Raw genomic sequence first — 17024 nt, forward strand, 5'->3', positions numbered from 1 at the left:
TCTAGACATAGAATGCTAAGGGTAACGATTGCTTAGTGTTCATGTCACTACTTTGTGTCTTGACATGACACGAGGTATTCGAACGGTTCCAATTTCCCATAAAAATTGGTGGCGACTCCATACAAAATGCAAACGCTTGTCCCTCGTTTCTCAACCAAGCGCCCCCGTGGGCGGCCCGCTGTCCACAAGCAGTTGCTGCGTCCTTTCTCGACGGTTATCTTCTGGTAATCCGTAAAAAGGGTTTTAAAACGGGGTTTTAGAAATCGGTTTTAACAAGTATTTTCGACATAAATCTTACATTGGTGATACAAAAAGATAAATAACAATAAATAAAGAAGGATTTACACCCTCAGACTTACATGTTTGACGAAACGAGATGAACTAAGTTTACGATTAGTGATGATCGACTCGAATGTAACGAAAGTGCCCTCGTAAGAGGAAAACGATTAGATTAATTAAGTTGATTGATGTGGAGTTGGTCAAATTGGTCGGTCATGCAAACGAGGCTGGTACTCAGAAGGATCCGAGCTTACGTGGTCGAATGTTCAAGCACGTAGACGCCAAAAAGTAAGAACGTGGACTTAGAATGCAAAGGGAGAAGAGAAGGGCGGACACTCGCGTGAGAAATATGAGGAGCGAAGGCTCCTATTTATACTAATCACGTGAAGGAATAGGGTTTTCGGAGAGACTTTGGAAGTGAATCTCAAAAAGATATGAAAAAGATACGAAAAATACGCAGAAGAGGACATGGGAAGAGGCGCAGCAGTCACTGCGTCTCTTGGAAGAGGCGCAGCACCTGCTGCGTCTGTTCCCAAGTGGTTTCCTCCTGCGGAAGAAAGATTTCCGTGTTTAAATTATGGAATAACGGGATAATTTGGTTTTCCTTAATACTTTGTATGAACATTACGGGAAATTGTTTACCAAAGATTAAAGATTGTGAAATATTTATAAAAATGTGGAATAGAAATACCCGGAACATTCCAGAACATTCTGACTCGGGATTTAACGGTTATCAGAAAATGAAGACGGTTTTAGGCCCCGGACTCCAAATGTACTCTAATTACTGCCAAAACGACCGTATCGGCGCGTAGATGACAACTAATAGGTAGACATTAGTGTTTGAGCAATCACTTGACGATAAACTTACGAACTGTCACAAATCGTTCCGCGTACCAAACATGCGGCCCAATCATCACCGGGTGGTTTGCGGGAGGTGCAGAAATGAGGTATCTACAAATGCTCGGAATTTAGTGGATGTGCGGGTATAAAAAACAAGGGCGTAATGATTTCTTTCTTTTGCTTGATGAAATTGTGTCTTTATGTAGTTTCTTTCATAGTGTGAGTTGGTCTTTTGTGAATCGGAGATCAAATAGAGTAGCATATGAGCTTGCTCATTTCGATGGATTGTGTTTTGGTAAGCGAGTTTGGAGGGACACTCTGAATTTGCATCTTGCTAATATTGTTCTCTCTGATTTGAATGAAATGAATTGACCCATTTTGGGGTTTTCTAAAAAAAAAAAAAGCATTCTCATTTTATCACTTTCGAGTAACACAAGTTAAAATCGATTTGCTCCGTTGTTCGTAATGCATACATGTTAAGTCTGAGTGGGTGTAGTTAATCAAATTTTATATATTTCATATTGTATATCACAAACGTTTTCCTGATCATATAGTTATATTTACTCTTTACGGAATTATAAATATAAGACCCAAATTAGTTTTCAGCCACTAAGGGTTGACGCAAAATCACACGTGTGTCTTTTAGTAGGTGCCACATTGTTTGCGTTTATTTGAAGGGTCGCAGGAGTGTTCTCGTTTTTTCTTTATTTTCCTTGAAATTTAGATTACTAATTTGCGTTTGTTCGATGATTTTCCTAAATGTGAAAGCTATTTTATTTATATCTTTCTTATTTTTCAATTAATTCAAATTCATTTTTATTCTTTTATTAATTGGTTATAGATCTCTAACACTCCAATATTAAATGTTTTAACTTCAATATTTTCAATTCATTTTCTAAATTAATTTCAAAATTTTAATCTTTAAGTTTTGATATAATGAATCACAAAATCATCTTCTTCCTCTTTTGGAGCAATCCAGATCCCTGTCCCATTATAGTGTCCCATCTTTTTTATAAATTCTTTAATATGTTGACAACTCATCTTTAGATAATATAATATCTAAATACTTATTTTTAATATTTATTGCTTATGTGTCGAATGGAGAGATAATGGGACACAAGACGAGACACGAAAATGGGACAGAGGATCTGGACTGCTCCAAAAGAAAGGAGACAAATGCCTCAAATAACGGAGAATGGATAATCTGTTCCATTTTCGCATCCTAACTTGCGTTTCATTATACTCCATAACAATTTTCACTTAATGTGATTCATCCAATATTCGTAATGATGAGGAGTTGTATGTCAGTAGAATAGATAGTTGAACACAAGATAACCCGCCAAAATAAACTGAAAATCTGCACGCCAAATGATGTCTTGTGATGGATTCTATCTTGAGCAACCGCCAAAATAAACTGAAAATCTGCACGCCAAATCTCCAACGGATGAAAGACGTTCCATAGTTTTGTTGGACCTCACAATTTACAGAAGTAACAGAAGTAACAAGATCCGAAAGAAAGAAGAAGAAAGTATGCTTAGAAGAAACAGGTACAATGGTTCTCTTCTAATTTATGAACCAACTGGGATCCCTTTCACTGTTCACTTCATTCAGCATATGTTGCATAATTTTCGACCAAAATACATTATGCAGAAGTCACTGAAAGCGTAATGCTTACTCTCACTCGAGATTTATCATGAAAACTACAGTTCGACAAGCGTCTTACACTCGTGTACACTCTAGAAGTCAGCATGGAGTAACATACAGGATTACATGCACTAGTAGCAGTAGTAGTAGAGAAAAGCTATTTAGCAGGCGTAATCCTGAGAAGGTGCGCAAGGTCCAGATTATCAATTTTCGCAGCTAGTATGAAGTCATTTTCTGTGAGTCCACCTGCACACGGTAAAGATCAGGTTACAGTTGGAAATGGCAAGACAAACGCTACAAATCAAATTCATGACAGTTCGGCATCATTATGTCAGATTTTGACCAAATAAGCCCGAACTAGGTTAGTTGGACTAGAATCCAGTGTGCTTTACTCGTACACAGACCTGACCAAATAAGCCCGAACCCAAACCTGGAAAAATGATGCACACATTATGCAGAAGTGCATAATCCCATGCTAATAATATGCTATAAATGCATCCATTATAAATGATTGATGCTTGGCCGGATGCTAGCCATGCTCATGATGATTACGATTTTAGTTCTTTTAAAAGCTCTCTAAAATCGATAAATTTAAATGCTAATCCAAAGAATGCAAATGATATTCATTCTTAACCACGAGAGTAAAAAATTCAAGTGAAGCACGAGGCCTAATCAAAATCAAATAAATTGCAGTACTTACCAACCGAATATGTCCATATTTCAATTGTCACATTGTTCCAACCCACAAGGTGGAGATCCGGATGGTGGCCTGTCATACATTTAAACAGGAAAATAATTAGGAAAAACGAGCTGCAGTGGTATATAGTTGCCAACCAATATGAAAATCTGTCACAAGCAAACTAAAGCAAAACTATACCTTCCGCTTCTGCAACATCAGCTATGGCCTGTAAGAACTCCAGTCCTTTTGTGAAAGTCTTCACTTTCCACGAGCGACTCAGCTTCAGTTTCTCTCCTTCGTTGAGCAATTTCCATTCAGGAACCTACATAACAGCAAACAGCTAATACATGCCAACTTTTGCAGAGCGGATGGTGTATACAGATAATAGTAGATTTTCAGATTGAATTACATGCTAACTTCAGAAGCATGATATTGAAATGCGGTATCTGTTGGACTACATACACCATTTGCAACAGAACGTGTAGCGGCATTTCAGCCGCAATTTCAAAAGCATTTACCAAATGTGGAGTATACATTGTCTAGGAAACATGTTAAAGAAATTTGAAATATTAGTTTATGTGACTAGGAAATCTGCATTTTGTTCAGTGGGGCATTTCTGAAATAATGTTGCAGCGGTCTAGGGTTCTGTTACATAAAGAGAACTTTTATGGCATGTTTCAGAACATAGGTTAGATATACGTAGATTGAGCAGCACAAAGAGTCACCAGCCTTTTTTACTGAAAAAAAAACTCCGTACTTTCTGGAGATAAATCAAACAAAAGGGAGAGTAAAACATTAACCTTTGCGATCAACTCATTTGCTAGTTCTTTGGACATAGGGCGAAAATCCTTTGAGTTACAAGGAACACATCTCTTCGACCCCAATTCTGCAAAAGCAGGAACAAAGTGTTTTAATTGCTAGCAGAAGCCAAAATGTGTGATATATGATGAATTTTTAACAGGAGCAAAGCGTAAGCAAATTTGTTAGAATTATGATCTATACAATATTTAGTATCGAGCATGAATTCAGCCTTTCACATAAATCCTCAAAGTAGTCACAGACCACAAGATACTGTCTGCAAAAGGGAACTTGAAACAGTCTCACTGACTATTATTTTGCATTCTTGTTTCTCAATCATAAATATTTACAGCAGATACAGGTCACAAACGAACTTAAGTTTCATTTGAAAGGTTACAACTGTTGATTTAAAGACTTTTGTAGGCAAAAATGACATGAGGTAGACCACTCAACTATGATACATCCCAGAGTTGGCAGGATTATCTATCAGACTATCAGTCCTTTTACATGATTCATCGGTCAGCCGGAGACCCAACTCAAGTTTGAGGCAAGCAATAAACACTAGACGCACCTGTAGCAGTGCTGAAGTTTCTATGTTCATAATGAATCGTCCTAGATTTAGACAGTTGCATATGGTTCTGTAACAATTCATTGACTCGGGTACTTGAGCTGTCATTAAATGAAAAATGTTCTCTCACTCCATGTCTTCTCCAAAGTCAGGACTCAGGACTCAGGAAGATGATAAACATGATTTACTTACTAAGACAGCAGAAATGAAATTGTCGATTATGTAAAAGTTATAGTATTGCACTATTCTGAGGGTGCCTGATTTTATGTGGAAATATTTTTGGTCAGTTATCAAATTAAAAACAAAGAGTAAATGATCTTCGCCAGCATTAATTTTTTTATCTAAAATTAAAGATAAGATTATAAGCAGATAACTCGGTGAAGTCCACTGATTTGTCAGGAAAACATATTAGCAACAAGGGCAGCATTAAGCTTCAGCTGTGTCAGAGCAAAAACTGTACATTTTTCCAAGACGAGCGAGTAGCTATCTAATATCAGCAGTTGATGCCGGTTTGTTGAATTCTTACGGTCTGTTTGGTCTGAGGTCACGAGCATACATTGGTGGTAGAATTCACCTGAGACATTTTACGTGGAACTACACATAAATTTTAACACTTTTCCTACACATCATTAAGTTATACAATCAAGCGGTTAAGGTTCTTTTCATCATCATCACTATCCACTACATCCAAAGAGGTATTAAGGCCACAAACGAGAACAATTTTTCTTTCGAATAATCAAGAAATTGGAAATCGTTTCCCCCTAGTAGGAACAACCGAACAAGACAACCATCTCATATTTCAGGGTAAAACAAGGGTGTAGGGTTCTATAGAAACAATAGATCATATCCAAACAATATTACCCTGACTTACAGGTTTCCACTTTCCATAATAAGACGAGTTAATGGGGCTGACTGCACGTAACCTAGCTAACTCATGTGCAAATAACCCATGATGAAAAGCGTGTTGAAAATAGCACCAAATGGCCACTAATGAAAAGTCCATTGAGAGCGGCGTGATCTGACTACAAAGATGTATGCTTTTCCATATTCCTATAAACAAAATGGTGTTTGCTCATAGAGCTAAAGAGCATGGCAATGACTTATCAGTTTTGACTGATATCGGAAATGATATCAATATCGAGCTCCATTATTACCGAGCTCCACAATGGCATTCATACTATCATTTGCAAATTGTTTCACAACTTTTATCAATTATAATCTACAAGTCCCCAGCATCCCCCATATATGAAATATCACAAATACCATGTTCCTAAACAAACTTCAACCACAATTTCTACGCCAAACACTTGCAGTACATCAATAAAATCTCGCTAAAGCGCGATACAGATAATCAACAAAATTAGAAACCTATACTTACAGAAGTACAAATTACAAGTTAACATATAAGCTTCAGGAATAAAATTGACTACCTCGGAGCCTAATATATATAAATACGCCGTAACACATTTACGTATTACCCGTCCCAGTCAATTGTTTATTTCTTTTTATACTTTGGGAGAAATATTTTAATCAAAGGTATACAAATGATTGGGATAGACGGAGTAATTTAATTCAACAATTAGAAACGATCCCGAAAATCAAGACATGGGTTCAGAAGCTAATCAAGAGAAATATAAACCCCAAATAAAAAAAAAAGGGAAATTATAATACCATCCATGATCAGCACAGAGATGAAACAATGGAGAAAATTGAGCCTGCAAGAAAACCCATTTACGAATTAAAATTAAATAATTCAAAAACAATTCAAAAGAAAAGAAAGAAAGAAGAAAGATGAGTACTTGAGATTTGGAGAGATGAAGAAGACGAAGTGGTGGCAGTATGCGTGACATGCTTTGTTAATTTGTAACGGGTCTGTTCAGTGGAGAGTGGCACTGTGGCAGTATACTCATCAGTCATCAGTAAACAAATCAATCGAGTTGGTTTTGGGTCGGGTTATTTCATGTAGAACTATTTTTAAGATTTTTTACCGTGTCATTTTTAATGCGGATTAGTTCAGATATTTTTGAGTAAAATAAACAGGTCAATCGAGACGGTTTCACGTTGTCGGGTTGTTTTAGGTTAGGTTAGGTTAGGTTGGATTATGTTCAAGCGGTTTTAATGCGTCATTTTGTATACGGAATAGTTTATTTTGGAGTCGAGTCATTCGGATACATAATCATACAAGTATACAACTTTCGTTTCTATTTAGTCAATCCGGACCATTTGGGATCACATCATATCGTTTGAGATCTGATCATTCTCGGGTGGGCATTCCAATCAATTTTAAGTAATACGAATAACATTACTATTCGGATCCAAATTGGATACGGGTTCAAAAATTTGGGTCGGATTAGTTTTATCAGGAAACTGTTGAGAGTAAATTTCTAGGTTGTGCAGTGACCAGGAACTCGCGTTATTGGAGAAGCAACAATAGGTTTTGTCTCGATGGAGAAATTTATTGGGTTAATGACCATGAAATTCATGATACCAGTGTGGTAACCTTGAAAGCGTATCCAACTCTGTTCATTTGGCAGATAGAAAGTGATGAGATACAACAGTTTACATTGTTCAACCATAAAAATCCGAAGGCGGCTTGGAATAGGAGTAGTTTTTAGTTTTTACTGCACAAGATTTTCCCAAAAACTCTCCCTACGGCTGTCGTGGGACTTGTGTTGCAGGAGGTAGCATCCTGCTACGACATCCTGAGGAGCCGATTAAAAGTTTGTTGAAACCCGAAGAGCAGGATAATCCATTGTTGTCTTGGTATATATGGTATAATCTTGAGAATTACGCGATAGTGTAACGTTACTCCATTTGACTTTGATGATTGGTACAAGTTAACTTGTTATTGTAATAGCATTACCTGAATAGATGAGATACTTGAATTATTAATAGTGCTGATTGTTGATTACTTCGAAATATTTTAGTTTATAAACATTGTTTATACAACGGAAAAAACTGAGTAATAATAAATAACTAGAGGTTAGAATGCTTAGAATTTCGCATCAGGTTTGCTATTATACGAAAATCTATACATTCCGAATTTCTCATGTATGTTTGCAACTAATATGGTTGTCTAATTTGATAAGGAACCACTTATCTGTCGGTAGAGGCGAACAAACACAGATTGAGAGGGCCTGAAATCCTGAATATATAATTTGTGAATCATTTCCGATGCTAAACAGAAAAGGTTCAGAAACTTTCAGTTCTAGATTGACAGTACCACTCGGCATCAGGCCTAAATTTCGGCCCGGTGGCTTAAACTGTTAAATTCAATAACGGGCCTGAGCCACACCCAAACGGATGAAAAATAGTCCAGCCACTCTATAAGCAATTAGCTATGGAGGGAGTAGGCCCATTGTTCAAATTGAGGTAATACACAAAATCATTCACTCAAATTAGTGTAAGGGATGGTTTATGTGAGAAAACCAACTTCCAATTTTGGATCACATATATTGTCTGAGATCTGATCATTCTCCGGTGGCGATTCCAGTCAATTTAAGGTAATAATACTTTACTAGATTAAAAATACAAGTTCGATTGAGACGAAATACTCATTTGTAATTATGGTTGTTTAAGATTTTAGGGCGTCTCTTAGTATTAGCTGTATTAGGCCTTGTTTGGTGAATGATGGAATTTTGTGACTTATAGCGAAAGTTTCTTTTGTGATTTGTTATATTCTAGTATATCTACTAATACTATATTCATATAAAAACCCGTAAAAATCATTTATGTGTATAACTTGGTGATGGATTTAAGACTGTGGACTTATGTTTTTGTGGCACTTATTTGGCCCCAGGCTTCCCAAGATGAAGCTGTAAAGTTAAAAGGAACGCTAAACATTGAAGTGCATTTGTTTAAGAGGTGAACTTCAACAAGTAAGGGAGGATGGTGATCGTTTACAGTCACAAATTCATGAACGGACTGTTGAAATCAAAAGGCTCACTGAAACAACTGTAAAAGAATTGGACAATCTGATGATGAAATCAAATGCCTTTTGATAATTTTTAATATGTCCCTTTTTCTGTCATAGGAAACTTGCTCTTCTCAAAAGGCAACAACTCCAGATACTTGAACATCAATTAGGTTTGGCCAATGAAAAACAAAAGGTGATTTAATCATCCTCTATGTATTATTTTTGGTAGCGATTTTCTTAGGGTTCTTGTATTTATGCTTTAAAATCTGTTTTTGCAGAAACAAGAACCAATTATGAAGAGCAACAGCAGTTAATAATGCAGCAGCTAAAAGATGGTTTAGCAGAAGCCGAAATTCAGATCCATGAGAAGGAGCTGTTAAGGAGAACACTAAACAACACTATTTTAGATTTGAATTATAAGTTTCATTTGCAATTAAGAAATCTTACATGGACAGGTAATTTTAACAATATCGTACATGTCAGTCTAATTATGAATATGATTAAAATATAAATTCATTTTCAAAATGATAAAAGAAAAGACATCATAAATTATTTGGACCCATATTTTGACCGTGATCCAACAAAGAATCAAATGCAGTATTAAATTATCGTAATTTATTTTCGCAGTACGTATTTTACTCATTACAGTACTTTTTACACACTATTTTCCATTTACATACCCTTATTGACTATTGTACTCCTCATCCACCCACTAGTTCACTACCATGTTGAACCACCACCATAGACCTCACCCCTGGCCCCACCGTCGGATCCTCGATGTCCGTTCGGCCACACGTCACCATTCCCCTCGTCCTGTTGTACCAACAAACCCACCCTCCTCCGACGGCCATTCTCACCCTCCGTAATTCGAAAAACCCAGATGTATACTATAAGTCTATAACCCAGATGTACTCCCAACTTCATATGTCAACTTAAACAAATGTCTTGCCTAATTGTCAATTTATGCATGTCGTTAATGTTTGGTCCACTAATAATGGCATACAAGGGTTATCCTGGTAATCATGGTTATCCCCAATTCCCCATCACTCTAATTATGTATCAAGAAATCAAATTGTCCGCCCCCTGTAGAAAAGAAGATCAAGAAAATCCTACAAAAGATCCTCCTTGAATAAATTATGCACTCTAGTACAATTAGTAGTCTTATTTGCTTTTTAGGCTAGTCTTCTAGAGTCAGCAAACCAGTTGCTTTCTCTGATGGACCAACGGTCCTTGCACAACATCTTTCTCTTATATGAAAACTTCTCTGTACTTGTAAAAATACAACTTAGACAATTAATGAAATATACAACAACATTCTCCAAATTGCTCAACTGCATTTGTACTTCTCTCATTATGTCTTCCAATTCCTGTTGGCTTAACAAAACTCAACATGGTATCAGAGCAACAGGAAGAGGAGACTGATAACCACACCATGAATGGCATTTACTGAGGGCAAACTACCTCAGATTAAATCTTTGCCTATTTAAGAGCAAGAGTTGTTCACACAAATTCACAACAACTCCCTCTTCTCTATCTGTTCAAATATCTCTCTACACAAATCATGACAAACCCACACAACAATGTTCAAATAACAGACAGTAGCAACACTACTGATAGTAACACTGTCATAACAACACCAATTCCATCAAGTGCTCCTTTCTTCATGGATCACTCTGATCCTCTCTACCTGCATCCTGCTGAAAGCACTCATCCCGTGGTGGTTGACACCAAACTGACTGGTATTGAGAACTACCTTGAATGGAAGAGGCAGATGGAGATTGCTCTATGTACAAAGAGGAAGCTGGGATTCCTAACTGGTGTGGTGAAGAGACCTATCAACGATCCTCTGAAAGAAGCTGCTTGGGACACTTGCAATTCTCTGCTTATCTCCTGGATTATGCACAACCTGGAGAAATCTATCAAGAGATCTGTGATGTACTCAAAGACTGCTAAAGAAATCTGAGATTATCTTCAAACCCAATTTTCTGTAAGCAATGGAGCTAGGAAGTTTAGATTGAACAAAGATCTTGAGGATCTCACCCAAGGTGACATGTCAATCAATGAGTACTTCACTGAACTCAGAATCCTGTGGCAAACCTTGAGATCATGACAGATTGGCCTCCTGTGACTCAAGTCACAGCTGAGATCAATGCTTGGCTTGAGGCTCAACACAAGGAGAAGAATGAAAGGATGCTTTTTCAATTCTTAAATGGCTTGAACCCTTCCTACTCTACTATGAGAAGCCATGTTCTGATGATGAACCCTCTTCCTTCTGTGGAAGAAGCTGCATCTATCTTCCAGCAAGAGGAGGCTCAAAGGAAAAATTTCAAGAGCTTGGACCAGGGTGTTGGTGACAACTCAGCTTTCTATGCAGGACAAGCTGAACAAAAGTTACCTGTACCAGCACCCACCTGTCCACTCTGCACTAGAAAGGGTCACACCAGAGATAAGTGCTGGAAGATCATTGGATACCCTGATGATCACCCAGTATCAAAAAGGTTTCCTGAAAAATCTCAGTCATATAAGCTCAGAACTGCTCAGCAAGGGTCAAGCTCCAAAGGGTACAGATCTGGTATGAATAAGGGAAAACAAAGTACCTATCCTAGGTATGGTAAGGCTGCTCATGCTGCTGTAAGTGATGCTGCTGTAAGTGATGGAACTGGAGATACAAGTGGCTCCATCACTTTGACAACTCAACAGTTTGAACAACTCATGAATAGTCAGAAAGGGAAGGGATCCAGCAACTATCCTGAAACTGAGGATGAGATGGAAGTGAACTTTGCAGGTATGGCTTACTCTAACTGTGGCTATGTGTCAAATACTGCTCAGGAATGGATAATTGATTCTGGAGCATCTGATCACATGATATCAGATCTGAAATCCCTTGATAATAAAAGAGAACTGAAAACTAAACCTAAAATAAATCTACCAAATGGTGAAACAACTGTGGTCTCACACATGGGATCATACAAATTTGAAAATGGCATTACTTTGACTAATGTGTGCTTTGTACCTGCTTTCAGACACAATCTTTTGTCTGTCCATAAACTAACAAGAGATGAGAATTATTTTGTGGTTTTTCATGAAAATTGGTGTATGATACAGGACTCTATCACCAAGAGGATTAGGGGGATTGGCAGAGGACACAAGGGGGTTTATTATCTACTAAATAAAGCTAGCAGACCACACCCTCAGCTAATTAATGACTCTATTAGGATGAGTAATTCTGGTTCTTGTAATGTAGTCTTTCCTGTTCCTAGTTCTAGTCAGGATCAGTCATCAGGTGGCATAGTTTTCAATGCCTGTAATGCACCTGATGACTCTTGTACTAATTTGCCTCTTATTAATGATAAAAATCACAATATTTGGCATTTAAGACTAGGCCATGCTTCTGATGACAAACTACATCACATCTCAAACACTTCTAACATTGTCAAACACACACCCAGACAGATTTGCATTACTTGTTCTATGGCAAAACAAACTAGACTACCATTTCCCTTAAGGAAAGATAAAGCCAAAGCAATTTTTGAGATAGTTCATATAGATGTGTGGGGACCCTACAGAAAAGAGACAAGAAACAAACACAAATACTTTCTCACCATTGTTGATGACTACTCAAGAGCCACATGGGTTTATCTAATGAAACATAAGTCTGAGGTTCCATCTCTTCTGGTTCAATTCTATAAATTTGTCAAGACACAATTTGGCAAACCCATTAAGACATTCAGATCAGACAATGCTCTTGAACTTACTGAAGGTGACAGCAAGAAATTCATGTTATCCAAGGGAATTTGGCAACAAACAAGTTGTGTTGATACACCCCAACAAAATGGGGTTGTTGAAAGGAAACATAGGCATCTCCTCGAGATAAGCAGAGCCATAAGATTCAGTTCAGGTCTTCCACTGTGCTTCTGGGGTGACTGTGTTCTTACTGCTGCCCACATCATCAACAGACTGCCAACCAGTGTTCTGAACAACAAAACTCCTTATGAAATCTTGTTCAATAAAGCTCCCAAGTATGACAGAATGAAAGTGTTTGGATGCTTGGTTATGGTTCACAATCCCACCAGGGATAAGGACAAATTCCAACCTAGGGGCATTCCCTGTATCTTTCTGGGATACCCTCCCTCTCAGAAAGGATATAGAGTGTTAGACCTAGTCAAAAAGAATGTTTTTGTGTCCAGAGATGTCATCTTCTTTGAAAATGTGTTTCCCTACAAGATTAAAAACTTTGCTCAGTTCATTCCTACACTTCAGTCTAATGAATATCAACTACACACTTGGCCTCTTATGAGTGATTCATCTGGTTTCATTGAGAATGAAGCTACTGTTCCCCCAAACTCTGCTGGTATCTCTCCTGCTTCCTCCAGTCCTGAACCAGTGACTGCTGTTTCTGAAGTCTCTGAGTTATCTGAGTTGCCTGACCTTGTGCAGTCAGACATCTCCACCAGACCCAGCAGAGAAAGAAGGGCTCCAGGGTGGACTAGAGACTACATTGTCACCAATCCTGTAATGGCTCCTACTACCATTGCCAATGTAGTTCTTCTCCACCTGGGACAAGCCTTTTGCTGGCCATGTCTCTACTCATGGCACTTGCCCTGATCCTGTCACCTTTCATGAAGCCATTCAAGAACCCAAGTGGATACAAGCCATGAACATGGAACTGCAAGCTCTTCATGACAATCACACTTGGACTATCACTGATCTCCCAAAGAACAGGAAGGCCATTGGTAACAAATGGATATTCAAAACCAAATACAACTCCAATGGATCAGTAGAAAGACACAAGGCTAGGCTGGTTTGTCAGGGTATCAGGCAAATGCCTGGCATTGACTATGATGAAACATTTGCGCCTGTTGCCAAAATGTCCACTGTGAGAGCTCTCTTGGCCATTGTGGCAATGAACAATTGGGAAACCTGTCAAATGGATGTAGCAAATGCTTTCCTCCATGGTGACCTAATTGAAGACGTTTACATGAAGCTTCCCTTAGGTTACTGTGATGGCATCCTCAACATTCCTGGTCAGGGGGAGTCCAACTCCAACATCAGTGCAACCAAAGTTTGCAAATTACAGAAATCTCTCTATGGCCTGAAACAGGCACCTAGACAATGGTTTTCCAAGCTCTCACAAGCTCTTCTCTCTTCTGGATTCAAACAATCTCACGCTGATCCTTCACTGTTTATCAAACAAGTACATGGGAGCACTACTGTTGTACTTATCTATGTTGATGATATGGTTATTGCAGGGGACAACTCTGCTGAAATTCAGGCACTCAAAGCTCATCTCAACTATTTGTTCCACATGAAGGATCTTGGTGAGTTGAACTACTTCTTAGGCATTGAAGTTGAGAGAAACAGTGCAGGGATTTTCATTTCTCAGAAGAAGTATACTCTGGACTTGCTCAAATCTTTTGGAGTGGACAAGTCTCGAGCTATTCAGCTCCCAGTCAATCCTGTCCTCAAATTAGAACCTGGCAAAGGCACTTCTCTTCCTCAACCTGACATATATCGAAGACTAGTTGGCAAATTGATCTACCTGACCATTACCAGACCTGACATTGCCTTCTCTGTCCAGTTGCTCAGTCAATTTCTTCAGCACCCTACCTCTGATCACATGCAAGCAGCTAGGAGGGTGTTGAGATATCTCAAATCTGCACCAGGTCAGGGTGTGCTCTTTGCCAGCACTTCTGCAGCACAACTGACTGCTTATTGTGATTCTGACTGGGCCTCCTATGCTTTTAGTCGCAAATCTACCACTGGCTACTGCATCCTCCTTGGCAATTCCCCCATCTCCTGGAAGTCCAAGAAACAGACAGTGGTGTCTAGATCCTCTGCTGAAGCAGAGTATAGAGCCATGGCTATGACCACCTGTGAGGTCACCTGGCTCTTCCAGTTGCTTCAGGAACTTGGCTTGCAACACTTAGGACCAGCTCACCTCAAATGTGACAATCAAGCTGCCCTGGCTATTGCTGCCAATCCAGTGTACCATGAACGCACCAAACATATTGAGGTAGATTGCCATTTCATCAGGGAAAAGATTCAACAAGGTATTCTCACCACCTCTTATGTCAATACCAAAGACCAAGTTGCTGATGTTTTCACCAAATCCTGTCCTATAGCTCAACATCATAGGTTGCTATCCAAGATGGGAGTTTCAGCAGGCTTACACTCTCATCTTGAGGGGGAGTGTAGAAAAGAAGATCAAGAAAATCCTACAAAAGATCCTCCTTGAATAAATTATGCACTCTAGTACAATTAGTAGTCTTATTTGCTTTTTAGGCTAGTCTTCTAGAGTCAGCAAACCAGTTGCTTTCTCTGATGGACCAACGGTCCTTGCACAACATCTTTCTCTTATATGAAAACTTCTCTGTACTTGTAAAAATACAACTTAGACAATTAATGAAATATACAACAACATTCTCCAAATTGCTCAACTGCATTTGTACTTCTCTCATTATGTCTTCCAATTCCTGTTGGCTTAACAAAACTCAACACCCCCGTTTCCTATGCGACTGTGCAAAATCAGTCATTTCTGACCGTGGTTGTGTATGGTGGTTTACGGCGACGACATAGGGCGGTGATTGACGGTGATGAATGATTGCAGTGGTGGGTAGAAGTCTAGAAAAGGAGATGAGAATTGAAAGAATAACAAATTAGAAAGAAAGGAGATGGGGAAATGAGAGGGGTAAAAGAGTCAATAGTGTACTGCAAAGAGTAAAATGCGTACTGCGAAAATCAACACCCTAAATTATTTAGCAGTTGACAATAAAGTGGTCTTTGTAAATGTGAAAAAGCTTATTTTTTAAAACTCTACTTATGTCAATGTTATTTTTTTGCAGGAATCTACATAGTATAAAAGCCAGGTTTTTTCTTGGCTTTTAATTGACTCCTGAAATTAAGGGATGAAAAAATATATTGGTTTCACCATAATTTCTTTCTGCTAATTAATTACCCTCTCTCCTTCTCCTCCTTTCTTTTTTTCTAAATCTAATTTAATTTCTATTTCTCTTTGGTTCTCTTTGGAACCCCTAATGGTTTTACAACATCATTTCCATCTCTCTCAAAATAGCTTTTTCTTTTCTGTGAAATAAAATAGTTACTCCAACTCCAACAATTGATACTCTGTATAAAATATAGTAGGTTATATATTTTGAGTTAACCATAATTGTATAACATAAATATGCAATTTAATTTATAAATACAATTTGAGCAAACTGAATGTAATTGTTTAATCAAGTATTTATAAATTACATCCAGTTTGCTCAAATTGTTAAAATCAAATAATTTTTATAAAATTCAAGTATTTATAATTGTTTAATAAATTATTATAATCAAGAAAAGTTTAAAATCCAAACTCATTTCAAATTATTATAAACTAGAAATATGGAGTAATAAATAAACTTGGGAACAAAATAAAAAAAAATCCGGTTGGAAAAATGAGGTGTCTCAAATAATTTTTATAAAATTCATCAATTAAATGAAAATATTGTAAGCTAAAACCAAAATAAAAATCATTGACATAAATATCAAAGGTAACAATTTTGCAAAAATTTCAAAATGAACTACTAATTTTTACATTAACAAAAACAAAAAAAATAGTATAAGTGAATCATGTAATGCAAGTACGGGCTAAAATTATGCAATGAAAACCGAGTAAAAAGGGTATAAAGTCATCAAATTTCATGAAAATGGCGTAGATTTGACTTCAACAAGAGCCGCTGCTGAAAGAGTTTGGTTACGGAGTATTAATTTAGTCACGGTGATGTTTAATGTGACTGAGAAAGTCATAAAGAGGTGTTGAAGAAAACTAGAAAAGAGAGGATGAATGGATGGGGATAAAGAAGAAAGAGGGCAAGAGGCACTCTACTTTACTAGGGTAAAACGTGATTTTGTTTATATAACCACCAAATTAATAGGCTGATGGACCAAGTTTGTTTTGGCCCAATTTCATCAAATCACGTAATACATTAATACTCCGTATGTTTGTTTTATATGACAAGTGACAAGTGAGATAATATTTAACCCGTGTTAATGTTAAAATCGATGTATGCCTCTTAAACGAGAGTAACTGGTTTCTATTTTTTTTTTGGTGACCAGGGAACCCGCAGCCGCTACCTTCGTGGCGCACTGGGTAAACCCTCGGGTGTACATGATAGCCTGGAAACCACGTATACCAGGTAAGCCACCTGAGGGTGACAGACTCGAAGTATATTAGGCATGGACTCAGGCCAACAATGCTCTACAAGATTTTGCTCTTGGGGAGGCTTGAACCTGGGTCTCCTAGGAATTTCACCCAA

The 17024-nt window shown here is 37.8% G+C and overlaps 1 protein-coding gene and 1 long non-coding RNA gene across 3 annotated transcripts; one reads left to right on the top strand and one right to left on the bottom strand.

The window, feature by feature from the left end:
• Window positions 1–2653: 2653 nt before the first annotated feature.
• On the bottom strand, window positions 2654–6706 carry LOC141638138 (pterin-4-alpha-carbinolamine dehydratase 2, mitochondrial-like). The gene is made up of 6 exons (XM_074447552.1): window positions 6608–6706; window positions 6480–6523; window positions 4243–4328; window positions 3641–3764; window positions 3464–3532; window positions 2654–3009 (listed from the first exon to the last, which is right to left on the bottom strand). The coding sequence occupies exons 2-6, from the start codon at window positions 6484–6486 to the stop codon at window positions 2921–2923; spliced, it is 375 nt and encodes a 124-aa protein (XP_074303653.1). The 5' UTR covers window positions 6487–6523; window positions 6608–6706; the 3' UTR covers window positions 2654–2920.
• Window positions 6707–8184: 1478 nt separating this feature from the next.
• LOC141638140 (uncharacterized) lies at window positions 8185–15669 on the top strand. Of its 2 annotated transcripts, XR_012542021.1 has the most exons (5): window positions 8220–8311; window positions 8608–8686; window positions 8842–8917; window positions 9003–9179; window positions 15567–15669. It is a non-coding gene; the product is annotated as an uncharacterized LOC141638140 (long non-coding RNA). The 2 variants fall into 2 exon arrangements; XR_012542020.1 differs by having other exon boundaries at window positions 8185–8311; window positions 8608–8917.
• Window positions 15670–17024: the final 1355 nt, after the last annotated feature.

Source organism: Silene latifolia, unplaced genomic scaffold (genome assembly GCF_048544455.1).
Source record: "Silene latifolia isolate original U9 population unplaced genomic scaffold, ASM4854445v1 scaffold_187, whole genome shotgun sequence".
In the NCBI taxonomy this organism is placed as follows: domain Eukaryota; kingdom Viridiplantae; phylum Streptophyta; class Magnoliopsida; order Caryophyllales; family Caryophyllaceae; genus Silene; species Silene latifolia.

What these genes read in the sequence shown, in the direction of transcription:
- LOC141638138 (XM_074447552.1), bottom strand. An exon ending in CAAATGAGTTGATCGCAAAG is followed by an intron (nt 3,765 to 4,242) that starts GTTAATGTTTTA and finishes GCTGTTATGTAG; the next exon opens with GTTCCTGAATGGAAATTGCT. An exon ending in AATATGGACATATTCGGTTG is followed by an intron (nt 3,010 to 3,463) that starts GTAAGTACTGCA and finishes TACCGTGTGCAG; the next exon opens with GTGGACTCACAGAAAATGAC.